The sequence below is a fragment of the Saimiri boliviensis genome, chromosome 21 (assembly GCF_048565385.1).
Source record: "Saimiri boliviensis isolate mSaiBol1 chromosome 21, mSaiBol1.pri, whole genome shotgun sequence".
Taxonomy (NCBI): Eukaryota; Metazoa; Chordata; class Mammalia; order Primates; family Cebidae; genus Saimiri; species Saimiri boliviensis.
The window spans coordinates 31,512,081-31,527,587 of NC_133469.1; the positions used below are offsets into that span (position 1 = coordinate 31,512,081).

Here is a 15,507-nt window from a genome sequence, read left to right on the forward strand (position 1 = left end):
CTACTCAGGAGGCTGAGGCAGGAGAATTGCCTGAACCCAGGAGGCGGAGGTTGCGGTGAGCCAAGATCGTGCCATTGCACTCCAGCCTGGGTAACAAGAGCGAAACTCTGTCTACAAAAGAAAAAAAAAAAAAAAGAAGGAGTAAACTATTGATAAAAACACCAGTTTGGATGAACCTCAAAGACATTATGCTGACTGAAAGAAGCCAGTCTCAGAAAGATTACATACTACATGATTCCATATATATGACATTCTCGAAAAGACAAAACTATGATAATGGAAGACGGTTCAGTGGTTGCCAGGGGTTCTGGGGGAGTGGGCCTATAAAGCAATAGTGCAAAGAAAATTATCGGGGTAATGCATCTGTTCGGAATCCCTGATTGTACTGCTGGTTGCACAAATCTTTTTTTTCTCTTTGAGTTAGAGTCTCACTCTGTTGCCCAGATTGCATGCAATGGAGCAATCTCGGCTCACTGCAACATCCACCTCCCGGGTTCAAGCAATTCTGCCTTAGCCTCCCGAGTAGCTGGGATTACAAGTGCCCATCACCATGCCCAGCTAATTTTTATATTTTATATTTTTAGTAAAGATGGGGTTTCACCTTGTTGGCCAGACTGGTCTCTAACTCCTGACCTCAAGTGATCCATCTGCTTCGTACTTTCAAAGTGCTGGGATTATAGGCATAAGCTACCATGCCTGGCTGTGTTTGCACAAATCTATACAAGTGTTAAAATGTACAGAATTATATACCAAAATACTATGTAGTAATATAAAAACCAAATTGTAAAATGGGGCCTTGAGGGTTAGCCATAAAGCACTCACTACCTGGCACATAGTAAACAGTCAATAAAATGTTTAGCTCTTACTCATGTTTAAAGTTTATAAGATTTTATCCCTCTTAAAACTTACTTAAGTGCAGTAGAAACACAAACATTAAAAAGGGATGCTTGCTGACAGGAAAATACGTTGGTGGTTACGTACTTATTGGTCAGCTTGGAATTAAGTGTTACAAGAGTAGAAGAAGCAGAAGGCCCCAGGGGAAGGGTCCCTGGGAAGATGAAGCTGACGACTGGAAGCCCACCCTGCCAGGCTTCTTCACACCATCTGACATCCCTAATAATGCTTACTGTGTGCTGCTTCTCTGTTGTGGCAGTTTGCTGGGATGGAGTCAGGCTATGCTTGCTTCTGTGGAAACAATCCTGATTACTGGAAGTACGGGGAGGCAGCCAGTACCGAGTGCAACAGCGTCTGCTTCGGGGATCACACCCAACCGTGTGGTGGCGATGGCAGGATCATCCTCTTTGATAGTGAGTATGCCCTGTGCTCATCACTGCCCAAGGTACAGGAACCCTTGAACCAGAGCAAGGAGGCTGCCCACCGTCCCTCCCTTTCATGCGTTCATTCATTCACTTGGCAATGGGCCATACTTGTGACTAGATCCTGGGAATATAGCACAATGAATGAAGACTCATCCCCAGCCTTGTAGAAGAGAGAACAGACACTTAACAAGTGATTAGCTACAGTCATGCCAAATGGTTTGAAGCAACATGGCCTATTGTGTGATGCTTACACAACCTAGAAAATACAACCTTTCCATAGACACTAATATAACAATTCAGTATCAGCTTTATTATCCTCTTGCTTTAATATAATTTCCAAGCCCTTTTTACTCCTTTTTTATTGGCATTTGGGATTTACATCTTATTGTGATACACCTGAGAAGAGAACATAGCTCTAAGTTGTTTTTCCAGGCCTGGCATTGGGTTTGCCCTGACCCACCTTCTCTCTAAACTCCTGAATTTGTGAGATGTTGGCCAGGGGCCAAGTGTGTTGAGAATGGGAGTGGGTTCTCGACCCTGCCAACATCGTGTTCTAACCACTGAGCCAACTGATTCCTCATCGTAATCCACCAGCATCCACTCAGTGGCAGTGAGACTTTATGAGAGTTACAGCACCAGTGCAGCACCAGATTTCAAGATAGTGGAGGCAGACAAAATAAAAGGCTTGAGAAATACTCTAGTGTCTGTGATGTCTTTAGCCTTTAGCCTAGAGGAGGTACACTCCTGAAATCTCAACCAGGTAGTGTGGCTAGTTTTGAGCAAAAATGTCATACCATCTATTAGTTTCCTAGGGCTGCCATAACAAATTATCACAAACTGGATGGCTTAAAACAATTAAAATTCATACTCTGACAGTTCTGGAGGCTAGAAGTCCAAAATCGAGGTGTCAGCAGGGCTGTGCTCTCTCCAACATCTCCAGGGAAGCCTGCCTTCCTCACTTCTGGTGGTTGTGGGAGATCCTTGGCATTTGTTGGCTGCACCACTCCAATCTCTGCCTTCTCCTTTGCATGGCCATCTTCCCTCTGTGTGTGTCTGTGTGTGTACGTCTCTGTGTGTCTCCTTAAAAGGAACCAGTCATTGGACTTAGTATAGCCTCATCCTAACTCAGTTACATAACATTCACAGGGACCAAGTGTTAGGACTTGAACGTATTCTTTCTGGGGATCACAGTTCAGTCACTATATACGGTGACCGTAAAACCCAGCCCAGGTTTATAACTGAGCCTTTTGCATGTTATAGCTTAGACATTGGCTAAAGTGTGTTTGTATTTGGGGGTGGGAAAATGGGAGAAGGATTAATGAACAGAACTCACAGTCATTTGGTTTTTTTTTAGCTAAGTGTGCCCATTGGAGATTGCCAGTTGCTTCCTATACATCCTGTTAAGTCCAAACCAGTGCTTAGTTTGATACCTTTGTTTTGGCTAAAGACTGAACTTTGGCTAATGATTAAGACATCTTGCTAATGCTTAGTTGGCAAATAATTATGCACTGCACATTTATTTAACCTTTTATTCTAGAGTTCATTATTGTAAGATTCTGTGCCTTAACACTCTAAGTCAGGAGAGTAAGTTTTCTGAGCTTGCAAAATGCCTGGTATATTCTTAAGTGAAAAGGAAATAAATATTTCTTGTGTACCTAGTATGTGTGAAGGCTTTCTCTAAATCAGGCATCCCCAAACTTTTTATACAGGGGGCCAGTTCACTGTCCCTCAGACCGTTGGAGGGCCGCCACATACTGTGCTCCTCTCACTGACCACCAATGAAAGAGGTGCCCCTTCCTGAAGTGCAGCGGGGGGCTGGATAAATGGCCTCGGGGGCCGCATGCGGCCCGCGGGCCGTAGTTTGGGGACGCCTGTTTTAGATCAAGAAAAAATAGAATATAGGTTTTATATGACAATTTTTCATTTAGCACATTTTCATTGTGCATCTGCTGTGTGGCAGATAAAATTATGTTTTCTTTAGTATAATGTCTTTACTGGGGGTGTCAAGTAGAAATAATTTGGATTAAATTTTAAATGCAGCACTGTAGAAATAATCCCTAAAATATGTATGAAGTAGCATCTTTGGTACTACTAGGAAATAGTACTGGTCCTCCCATAAAAATGCACTAAACTGAATTAATTACAACAAAAATTATTGCTATTTTTTGAGCACATGTTGTGTGCTAGACTTGATGCCAAGTGCTTTTGTGTATTTTATGTTATTTAATCCTCATAGCAGCCCTGTTGATAAGAAAACTATGGATCAAAAGATGAAGTCATTTGTCTGTGCTAGTAAGTGCCACAGCCAGGATTCAAACAGTGGTTTGCCACATTTGAAATTTTTCTATTTTCAGCAGCTAAAATCCCCTTTATTAACAAAGTAAAATAGATTATAATAATGGATCCAGTTTTATGCTTTAAAGGTATATGAATAAAGTATTCCCAGTTCTCATTATTACCACATTGGCCCCTTGTGCAGCTTTCCAGAAGCTGCCCTTTCTGGCCTGCACTTGCTCAAGGACTAAGAAGGCTGGCATTGAGAGGCTGCTCACGCCATCCTCCAGAGGCCTGGATGCGTGTGGACTACAGGAGCCCTGACAGTAGCCAGTTCTGTAACTCACATGCCATTGCTCTGCTGAGAAAGGTACAAAATGCAGCACTGTAGAAACATTCTGTAAAGGTGCATCTAGAGGCCAGGCGTGGGTGCACAGGCCTCTAATTTCAGCTACGTGGGAGGCTGAGGCAGGAGAATCACTTCAACCTGAGAGGCAGAGGTTTCAGTGAGCTGAAATCACGCACTGCACTCCAGCCTAGGCGGCAGAGTGAGAGTTCATCTAAAAAAAAAAAAAAAGGTTTGTCTGGTAGAGAGTAAAATAGTTTGCATAGCTCAAGTACCGCCCCTTATGACTCATTGAACAAGGCTGAGCACTTTGGATGGTGACCACAGACTGTTCCATGATTTGGGAGGGTGAAGATGTCTCCCTAAAGATATTGGCGAAGTTAGGTAGTGAGAAATGACCAGGTTACAGTCTATTTCCCAGATAATGAGGCCCCGCTACCAGCATATCTCGAATCCGGGTCTCAGTCAGAGTGTCAGCGAGATCTTCCTGACCTCTGCTGATTAGAGGAACACCCAGGCTCCTCTGCACTAGAAGCACTCAAGCTCTGTTTACTCTTCGGGAGAGAGACGACGGGGCTAGCGAGGGTGGGGGGTAAGGGGCAGCTGGCAGAAGCTGTCTGCTTGGTCATCATTGCTACATGAAGTAATTTGTCACAGATTCTCTGACTGATTTTTCAGCAAGCTCTCATGGACTTGGAGAGGTCACTGAGGTGAGCTGTGTGTTGTGTGTAAACACAACACTGATGGGGGCTTCAAAGCCTCTGTTACCCCTCGGATTATAATTTATTGAATTAACAGAACCAAATAAAAGAACATGTAGGTCAGAGTCAACAGTGGGTCACAGGGACTGCCCAGGCTGGCCTCTTGGGACTCCCTCAGCTTGCAGGCCCTGAAGGGAGGGGTCAGTCATCCGAATTGGGCCTCATTTTGTAGCATTAGTTGAACACTTATCATTGACAGGGTCCTGTGCTCTTCAGTTTACATCCATTGTCTCCCTTATTCTCACAGTACTATGAAGCAGGTACTGTTATGCTTATTTTACAGATGAGAAAACTGAGGCTCATAAAAGTTCAGTAATTTGTCCAAAGTCCCACAGATAAAGATTCTGTCTTCATGGAACTTATATTTTAGTAGGAAGTGAAGAGATTAATTATGAAAATGATTGAGGGTCTAAGGATGGGTAGGGTCTGGCTCCTGGGACTGTGTTAGCACCTGTATTTCATAGACTCTAAGATGCCTCAGTTTTGAGGTGCAACATTATTTTATACATCATTAAGGGAAAAAATTTCCAATTTAACAATGACATGCATCGAGTAAAAGAGACATCCCAGTTTTAAAGATTAAAACGTATCTGTTAGAATTGATGAAGTATGGTACCAGCTGTCTTTCTAAGGCTGCCAAGAAAGAGTGGAATCTTTCCATCCTGAGTGGAATCTGATTCATGGCTGGGACCCATTTGGTTGAGGTTTGTATCCTGAGACACGCCCATTATCATTTCTGTCTAGAAGCTGAGCACTCAGCTGGGGCTCAGGGAAGCTGCCTGTCCTGACTGGTGCCTGAGGCTTTTTCCCAAAGAAGTGGACTCAGCTAGCATTGATGAGGAGAAGGAAGATTGAATAGAAATCACAGAAGGCAGGAGGACACCAGCTCCCTGCCATGGAGGGCTTGCCCAAGTATATCCTGTGCCCTCCACTCATCCAGATTGTATATGTCGGGCTAATCTCTCCTTCAAAAAATAAGGTCTTGACTACTGTATTTCAAGTTTCCTGTTGGATTATGACTGATTTTTAATAATCTATTATAAGTATCATCTGTTTATTCTCAAAATTGCTGAATTACATGTGCTGTCAGCATGGAATCCAACATTTTAGGTTTAAGGTCTGCCCTTGCTATTGAAAACTACCAGTTTAAGCTGGATACTTTATTCTTTCAAATAATGGTAAAAATGGAATAGCCAACACTTACCGAGCTTATACTGTGTGCCACACCTTATACTAAACCCTTTATAAGCATTACTCATGCTAATTCTCATGACCCCATGAGAAACTATTATTTTCATTTTATAGATTAATAAACTGAAATATACAGAGGTTCAGAATCTGCTCAAATTCATAGTTATACATGGTGAAGTCAGGATTCGAACTCAGGAAGTCTTTCTCCAAAGCTTATTTATTTATTTTTTGAGTTTCGCTCTTGTTGTCCAGGCTGGAGTGCAATGGCATGATCTCAAGTCACTGCAACCTCCACCTCCCAGATTCAAGTGATTCTCCTGCCTCAGCCTCTTGAGTATAGGCACGTGCCACCATGCTTGTCTAATTTCATATTTTTAGTCGAGATGGGGTCTCTCCATGTTGGTCAGACTGATCTCAAACTCCCAACCTCAGGTGATAAGCCTGCCTTAGCCTCCCAAAGTGTTGGGATTACAGGCGTGAGCCACTGCACCTAGCCTGATTTTTTCTTAAATTAGGTTTTAATTTTAGGTATAATTTACATGCAGTAAAAATCACCTTCAGTTGTATAGTTCAGTGGGATTTGACAAGTATCTAAGCAATCAAGATTAGGTCATTTTATCACCTCAGAAGTTCCCTCTGCTCCTTTGTGTTCAGTTCCCTTTCCCAGCCCAACTCCTCAGCAACAACTGATCTGTATTCTGTTCATATAGTTTTGTGTTTTGCAGAATATCATATAAATGGAATCATAGCATATAACCATTTGTATCTGGCTTCTGGCTTCTGTCTCTTAGAATAACGCTTTATGATTCACCTGGGTTGTTGCCTGTATCAGTAGTTTTCTCCTTTCTATTGCTAAGAAACATTCCTTTGTACAGATGTATCGAAATTTGTTCATCCATTCACCAACTGATAAACATTGGTTTATCTACGATAAAGCTGCTATAAACGTCTAAGTACAGATGCTTATGTGGACATATGTTGTCATTTCTCTTACATACCTAGGAGTGGGACTGCTGGGTCATGTGCTAAGTGCATATTTAGCATTATAAGTCAATGCCAACTATTTTCCAAAGAGGATGTGCCATTTTGCATTCTCACCAACAATAGTAAGATTTCCATTTGCTCCACATTCTCTCCAGCTACAGATACTTTTGTGCGATCTGTTTTTAAATGTGATCCATTCTAGTAGGTATGTAGTGGTATCTCATTGTGGTTTTACTTTGCATTTATCTAATTACCAATGATATTCAGCATCTTTTCATATTTGTATTTGCCATCTGGTATATTCCTTTGCCCTAAAGAAATTCTTTTAGCAGTTTCTCTATTATGGATTGACTGTCAGTGGCTTCATTCAGCTTTTGTTTTTAAAAGCTTTATTTCACCTTCATTTTTTTATAGTAATTTTTACTGGGTATTGATTTCTGTGCTGACAGCTTTTTTCTTTCAGTACTTCAAAGATGTTGCTCCATATTCTTGTGAGTTGTATAGTTTCTAGAGATGTCTGCTCTATGTTTATTCCCCTGTATGTAATCTTTTCCCCTTCGCTGCCTGCCTTCAAGATTTTATCTTTGTTTTTGGTTTTCAACCTTTTTTTTTTTTTTTTTTTTTTTTTGAGACAGGGTCTTATTCCGTCACCCAGGCTAGAGTGCGGTAGTGCAATCATGGCCCACTGCAGCCTTGACATCCTGGGCTCAAGCAATCCTCCTGCCTTAGCCTTCTGAGTAGCTGGGACTACAGGCATGTGCCACCATACCCAGCTACGTTTTGAATTTTGTGTAGAGACAAGGTCTCTCTATGTTACCCAAACTGGTCTTGAACTCCTGGGCTCAGGCAATCCTCTTGCCTTTGCCTCCCAAAGTGCTGGGATTACTGGCATGAGCCACCATGCCCAGATTGGTTTTCAACATTTAACTATGATGTGTCCAAGTGTATCTTCTTTGTTTGTTACTTGGTTTCTTTCTTCTTCTTCTTCTTTTTTTTCACTTTTGTTTTAATTTTTTGTTGGTTTGCTTGGGTTTGCTGAGATTCTTGGGTCTGTAGTTTGTCACCATGTATTGATTTTGGAACATTTTTCACCATTACTTCTTCAAATATTTCTTCTGCTCCATTCTTATTTTCTTCTTTTGGCACACCAGTTACACATATGTTAGACCATTTGATACTGTCCTATAGCTGTTGGGTGTTCTGTTCTCTTTGTTTCATTTGGGGATAAATTCTTTTTTTTTTTTTTTTTTTTTTTTTTTTTTTTTGAGACAGAGTTTCGCTCTTGTTACCCAGGCTAGAGTGCAATGGCGCGATCTCGGCTCACTGCAACCTCCGCCTCCTGGGTTCAGGCAACTCCCCTGCCTCAGCCTCCTCAGTAGCTGGGATTACAGGCATGTGCCACCATGCCCAGCTAATTTTTTGTATTTTTAGTAGAGACGGGGTTTCACCATGTTGACCAGGATGGTCTCGATCTCTCGACCTCGTGATCCACCCGCTTCGGCCTCCCAAAGTGCTGGGATCACAGGCTTGAGCCACCACGCCCGGCCCATTTGATAAATTCTATTGACCTGTCAAGTTTATGGATTCTTTCCTCAGCTATGTCTAGTCTGCTGATAAGCCCACCAAAGGAATTCTTCAATGGTTGTTTCAGCAGCACATATACTAAAATTGGAACAAAACAGAGTAGATTAGCATGGCCCCTGTGCAAGGATGACAGGCAAATTCATGAAGCATTCTATAATTTTTTTAAAAAAAGAATTCATCACCAATATTATTTGATTTCCAGTAGAGTCTTTTTTTTTTTTTTTAAAGAGACAGGGTCTCACTCTGTTGCCCGGGCTGGAGTACAATGGTGCAATCAAAGCTCTCTGCAGCCTTGACCTCCTGGGCTCAAGTGACCTTCCTCCTTCAGCATCCTGAGTAGCTGAGACTACAGGCATACACCACCGTGCATGGCTAATTTTAAATTTTTTGTAGAGATGGGTTCTCACTCTGTTACTCAGGCTGGTTTTGAACTCCTAGCCTCAAGAGATCCTCCTGTCTTGGCCTCTCAAAGTGTTGGGATTACAGGCATTAGCTACATGCCTCGCCTCCAGTAGATTCTTTACTGTATTCATTGTGTAGTCTCTGTCTGATAATTCTAGCATCTGGGTCATTATTGAGTCTAGTTATGTAGATTGTTTTATTGCTTAACAATAAGTCTTTCCCCCCACTACCCTTGCTTTTATATGTGTGTTGTAATTTTCTTATTGAATGTCATACACTGTATAGAAGAACACAAGGGGCTGAGATAGTGTTTACGCTTGCGCAGATCTGTATAGTGTAGGGACTGAGCCGGACTGTCAGAGGTTGAGCTGGCTTGTTTCTGTCACTGCTCTCAATGCACGTCAGGCTTTCAATTCCTCCTGCTATCAGCTTGTGTTTAGTGTGAAGCCTAGGGTACCCATATGTTTTCCTCAGTAGTCCTGTTCCATCCTCAGCTTTAAGGTGTTCTTACATGCCTGTGCCAAAGAGAAGCTCTTTCTCCACCCTCTTTCCCTCCCTCAGTGGTAGGTTATTGCTGCTTGTTACCTGGCTGTACTCATGGTGAGGTCATGGAGCTAGTTCTTGGTTGTCCTGCCCTGTCTTCAGTCTTACACAGGATGTGAAAAGGCCACTAGCCTGAGGTCTTGTTAGCATTCCCATACCCTTCTCTCCCTGGCAGCCAAGCACTGCCTTGTGTCTGTGGTAGATCTTGGAAAAGAGAATTTCCTGCCCTCCCTCTAGGAGTAGTAGAGCTCTACTTTGCATTGGCTGCAGGATCTTGGGCTCAAGAGGGCTCAAGGCGGGCCAGGTGTGGTGGCTCATGCCTGTAATCCCAGCGCCTTGGGAGGCTGAGGTGGGCGGATCATAAGGTCAGGAGATCAAGACCATCCAGTCCAACATGGTGAAACCCTGTCTCTTCTAAAAATACAAAAAACTAGCCGGGCGTTGTGATGTGCACCTGTTGTCCGGAGTGCTCCGGAGTCTGAGGCAGGGGAATCGTGTGAACCCAGCAGGTGGAGACTTCAGTGAGCCAAGATCATGCCACTGCACTCCAGCCTGGTGACAGAGCAAGACTCCATCTGAAAAAAAAAAAAAAAAAAAAAAAAAAAAAAAAAAAAAAAAAAAAAAAGGGTGGGGGGCTCAAGGCAACCAGGGACCAATGGCTTTTACTTCTGCTCTTCCTCCAGAAGCAGTGGATCTTCACCTGGTTACTTTGACAGGAAGGAGAATTTCTCCCTCCCTCCCCCAGAGGCAAACAGATTTTGCTTCTGCCTGTTTTCAGTGGCCCTAGGAGTAAGAGGATTTGCTTCCCCTCTCCTAGCAGCTGAAGGCTTTTGCTTTCTTTGAGAGGAGAGTCCCCTCCTGCAGGTACAAAGAGGAGGAAGTGGGCAGTATTTCATGCCTGTCCCCCAGTGGCAGCCTGTCACCTCCTGCACATTCATGCCACCCAGGGGGACTGTGGTTTGCTGCCCAACCCAAGTCACTTGTGAAAGCATTGAGTAGAGTCTGTGCAGAAAAGCTCGCAAGTGAGTGCAAAATGCCCATCGTGTCTGGGACTCCCAGTTGCCCTAAAGCTGAGACACTCACTCGCTCTTAGCCTTTAAGAGTTTGTTAAAATTTTAGTGCTTTCTGGTTACTTATCTGGCAGTCACCTCTTCCTTCTGTCTTCTCTCAAAGACGAAACTATTTGTGTGGCCTGACTCTCCTTGGTGGACCTTTGATTTTGTAGAATTAAGTTCCCCTGGTTGTCACGAAACCTTAGCTTTCTGAGTTTTAAACTTTTTCTCATTGTTAGGCTAGAAGCAGCATTCACTTATTGATGTTGTTTTGAGACAGCTCGCTCTGTTGCCCAGGCTGGAGTGCAATGGCATGATCTTGCCTCACTGCAGCCTTCGCTTGCTGGGTCCAAGCGATTCTCCTGTCTCAGCCACCCTAGTAGCTGGAACTACAGTTGCATGCCACCATGCCCGGCTTATTTTTGTATTTTTAGTAGAGACAGGGTTTCACGATATTGGTCAGGCTGGTCTCAAACTCCTGACCCCAGGTGATCCACCTGCCTCGGCCTCCCAAAGTGTTGGGATTACAGGCGTGAGCCACTGCAAACGGCCTGCTTGTTGTTTTCTTCTTCCTAAAGGGAAGAAGAATTACCCCAAAGCCTGCTTTTTAAATCCTAGCCCTATACTCCCTCCCAAGGAGTTTCAGTTCTAAGAGGTTGTTTAGATTTCACAGTGTAAGATGGGAAATCCCTGCATCCCCTTTCTAGAACCTATCAAAAACAGGAGTCCAGAGAAATCAAATGTGCTCAGTACAGAGTGGTCAGAATCTAGCATGTTTCCTCACTGCATAAAGTCATTTATCGTGCCGCAGTTTCCCTGCTTGAAAATGTGACCCCTCAGGGAGCATTGCAAGGGGATCAGGGATACATGAGCAGCTATAAAGCCCTTCTCTTTTGACGACTTTACCTTATCGGGTGGCTCCCCTGCAGAGAGGCCTGAGTGGTTCGTGTGCTTTGTCTCATGCGCCATCGCACATTCCCGTCATACAGGAGCAGGTGGTGCTCTTTCCAGCCTTGAAACTGAGAGAAACAAGAGGCCTGCGAGTGAAGTGCCACCCCTGCCATCACTTGGCCCTGCCAGTCCCAAATCCAGACTCTCTGACTCCAGCCCAGCCCCAACCTAGGCCACACCACTGTGCTGTGTGCTAATTCTAAGGTCTCTGCGGAGGGGGGAACATCTCCACAGTCATTTGTCCAGTCTCAGCGATTCATTTTGTGACTGGATCCTGAAACATAAGACTGTCTGGTTTTATAGATAGAAACAATGTCCTAAATGGGATCCTGCTCATTAGGAAGCTTAGTGCCTTGGTGTTGGAAGCACGCCTGTGGCAGAGGCCCAGACTGAGGGCGTGGTGTCTTTTTCTCTCCTCCAGCTCTCGTCGGCGCCTGTGGTGGGAACTACTCAGCCATGTCTTCTGTGGTCTATTCCCCTGACTTCCCCGACACCTATGCTACAGGGAGGGTCTGCTACTGGACCATCCGGGTTCCGGGGGCCTCCCGCATCCACTTCAGCTTCCCCCTATTTGACATCAGGGACTCGGCGGACATGGTGGAGCTTCTGGACGGCTACACCCACCATGTCCTAGCCCGCTTCCACGGGAGGAGCCGCCCACCTCTGTCCTTCAATGTCTCTCTGGACTTCGTCATCTTGTATTTCTTCTCTGATCGCATCAATCAGGCCCAGGGATTTGCTGTTTTATACGAAGGTAAGATATCCTCGCCTCCTTGGGGGCTATGCAGGGCCTGCGTGCCTTGGGCTTCTGTTCCTTACCCTTGAGACATGGGCAGTTCCTGATTGGGCCTCAGGAACTACTGACTCAACTTGTAGATCACCCCCATTTCATAACTCGTTTATGTTTCACCAGACAGAAAAGAGGCGAAAACCTGTCAATTTGGCTATTTTAGTAAGTCTAATGACAGTTTTCACGGGAGGGTTAAAAGAATAAAGAAACAGAATAAAAGGAACAACTGAGATTGGGACAATTGTAAGGTTCTCAAAAGGTCATCTGATCCATCCTCCTGCCTCTAAACATCTTAGCTAATTCCAAAAGACTGGCTTACCATCTTTCTTCAAACCCTGCCAAGGTGGAGCCACTCCCTCTGCCTCTGTAATGTGAACACATGTGTGCTGGGCATGTCTCTTTGCCTGGACACAAGAAACACAGAAGGTGTGTGAGACCTTGTCTTTGTCCTGGATAACAAACCTCAAGAAAAGTTACGGCAGTGTGTGCTCCAGGAGAACCATGGGAAGAGGCCTCCTCTGCAGGTGGGACAGTCTTGAAGAACAGGCAGGATCTGGATCAGTAGGAAAGAAGACAACCTAGCAGGCCTAGGGAGCCATAGCTGCCAAGTGCAGGGGCAGAGGACCTGGAAAGCACACCCAGGTGTCTGAGATGAGACTAGCCACCAACAGTGAAGTTGACAGCTTCACCCTTCTGCCTCCTAAAGGGCGAGAGCCTGACAGGTTCTGTTTTGGCGCTGGTAGGACCCACCCATGGAGGGCATTGCACACAGAATGGAGTCAGAGAAGGAGGTCACTCATGCTCTCCTCCTGCACAGCTCTTTGTTGTCTCCATAGCCCTCTGCCCGGTTAATTTGTTTTTTTCTTCCAGCTGTCAAAGAAGAACTGCCACAGGAGAGGCCCACTGTCAACCAGACGGTGGCTGAGGTGATCACAGAGCAGGCCAACCTCAGCGTCAGCGCTGCCCGGTCCTCCAAAGTCCTCTATGTCATCACCACCAGCCCCAGCCACCCACCTCAGACTGTCCCAGGTAGCAATTCCTGGGCGCCACCCATAGGGGCTGGAAGCCACAGAGTTGAAGGTAGCGCTCTTGACAGTTACAAAGACAAAAGTACTTGGGTGTTTCTCATTCAAAGGCAGGTTGGGATATTGACTCTGTGACCCATAGTCTGTCCTGGCTTTTGAGGGAAATTTTCTTATTAGCTTGGTTCCTTAGTCCCAAGGAAAAAGTGCTAACCTCCAAAGATTAGGCAAGTGTACCTTTTGAACATTGTGACTAATCAGCTAATCCCGTATTTTCTCACATTGAGATTATCTTTCTAGAGCCCCACATTGAAACTACCTACATCCACTGGCATTTGCAAGAACTCCATTCATTCACTCACTCACTCATTCATTCAAAAGGTATATAAGTGCTTCAGTGGTGCCAGGCAGTGTTCTGGGCGCTGGATTATATAGTGAACCAAACACAATCCATGCCCCTCTGTGGCATATACATGAAAGGAGAAAGATGGAAAGCAAAATAAAAATCAGATAACAGCTATGAAGAAAAGTCATGCAGACCAGGCGCATTGGCTCATGCCTGTAATCCCAGCACTTTGAGAGGCCAAGGCAGGAGGATTGCTTGAGGTCAGGAGTTCGAGACCTGCCTGAGCAACATAGGGAGACGCTATCTCTACAAAACATTTAAAAATTAGCTGGATGTGGTGGTGTGCACTTGTGTTCCCAGCTACTTAGGAGGCTGAGATAGGAGTTGCCCAGGAGTCCCAAGAATGCAGTGAGCTCTGATTGCACCATTATATTACACTCAAACCTGGGTGACAGAATGAGACCCTGTCTCAACAAAAAGAGAAAAGAAAAATTAGCTGGGCATAGTGGCACATGCCTATAGTCTCGGCTACTCAGGAGGTTTGCTTGAGCCCAGGAGTTTGAGGATGCAGTGAGTCAAGGAAGTGCGGCCTTTATGAGCTGGTAGAACTGGAAAGTACCCTCAGTGGTGACCTAGCCTGGAGGCTTTGAAACTGCCCCAGGTCCCTGCAGGACCCACCATAGAAGGTCAGGGGGAAGGGCCTGTCCAGTGCTTCCTGTGCTTCATTTGGCTGTGGATCTCAGCAGTATCTCATGGGTCACACATCTCATTCCTCGAAGGAGAAGCTGAGGCCCGAAGAGTTTACATAACTCATCTTGGTTGCACAGGGGTCCAGTGGCAGAGACAAAATGCATGTCATCCCTTTAGAGCAGGCGTTCCCAAACTTTTTACACAGGGGGCCAGTTCACTGTCCCTCAGACCGTTGGAGGGTAGCTACATACTGTGCTCCTCTCACTGACCACCAATGAAAGAGGTGCCCCTTCCTGAAGTGCGGCGGGGGGCCGGATTGGGGATGCCTGCTTTAGAGTCTGAGTCCAGTAGACTCTGGATCATCCTGCCTGCCCCTCTCTGAGGGTGACTGTAGAACAAAGGGAAGTATTCACAACACCTGGGGCCTCATGCTTAGCCTGGCTCTCAGCTGCTCCTGAGGCTGGGTTTGCTGGCTGCCCTCCCACACTGGCCTGCAGGGAGCCCCTCAGCCAGACTTACTCACTTGGGTATCCCTGCAGACCTCCTTTCGAAAATCAGCCACAACCAGGTGTGGTAAGCTCTGTCTTTTGCACTTGCAGGATGGACAGTATATGGTCTGGCAACTCTCCTCATCCTCACAGTCACAGCCATTGTAGCAAAGATACTTCTGCACGTCACATTCAAGTGAGTACAAGGGGGAGCTTCCCTGATTCCAGGAAGGGGAAGGCTCAGAGTTCATTTTCTATGATGCTTCATTTGTCTGGGTACAACTGTACAATCAGCACATGATTCCAAAGCCTCAGTCTGAGGGAACCGAAGGCAGCAGACATTCCTCCTCCTCTGTAGAGTGAAATGTACAACTGGACAAATCTCATTAAGGTTTGAGGCATTTTGTTTGCTGTGTGTCCAAAGCATACAATTTGAAGGAGGATTGCAACATTCCTGGCTTCAAAAGCAACAATTTTCATTTTTTGGCTTGTGCAGTCCCTTACAGAGATCTTTATGCAAGAGTGAAGATACCTAGGACAATGCCATGCGTATGTGTTGATGCCTTCTAGAAATTGAGAGACATCCTTAGGAAGAGAATTCTCACATTTTATTAACTATTGCTTAGCAGTTATTTTTAAACAGTTACTGAAGAAACTTATGGAAGCTTTATCATCCAATTCTGACCAATTTGGGGAAAAAATATATTTCCTTCCCTGATTTTGCTACTCAAGTCTAACAGGTCCAGCTTCCAGGAAAGGTAATT

General features: G+C 45.0%; 1 protein-coding gene and 1 non-coding gene across 4 annotated transcripts in view; both read left to right on the forward strand.

Annotated features, from left to right (window-relative positions):
- The window catches only part of KREMEN1 (kringle containing transmembrane protein 1), a 79,235-nt gene that overhangs the window by 53,369 nt on the left and 10,359 nt on the right, over positions 1-15,507 (forward strand). For 2 of the 3 annotated variants that reach the window (XM_039462502.2, XM_039462503.2), the window contains exons 5-8: positions 1,154-1,307; positions 11,829-12,161; positions 13,068-13,226; positions 14,855-14,939. In XM_039462502.2, the coding sequence (XP_039318436.1) occupies positions 1,154-1,307; positions 11,829-12,161; positions 13,068-13,226; positions 14,855-14,939 (731 nt within the window). Of the gene's footprint in view, positions 1-1,153; positions 1,308-11,828; positions 12,162-13,067; positions 13,278-14,854; positions 14,940-15,507 lie in introns of all 3 variants that reach the window. The other variant, XM_039462501.2, reaches the window with a different exon arrangement.
- Positions 8,517-8,620, forward strand: LOC120361083 (U6 spliceosomal RNA). The gene has a single exon (XR_005577443.1). It is a non-coding gene; the product is annotated as a U6 spliceosomal RNA (small nuclear RNA).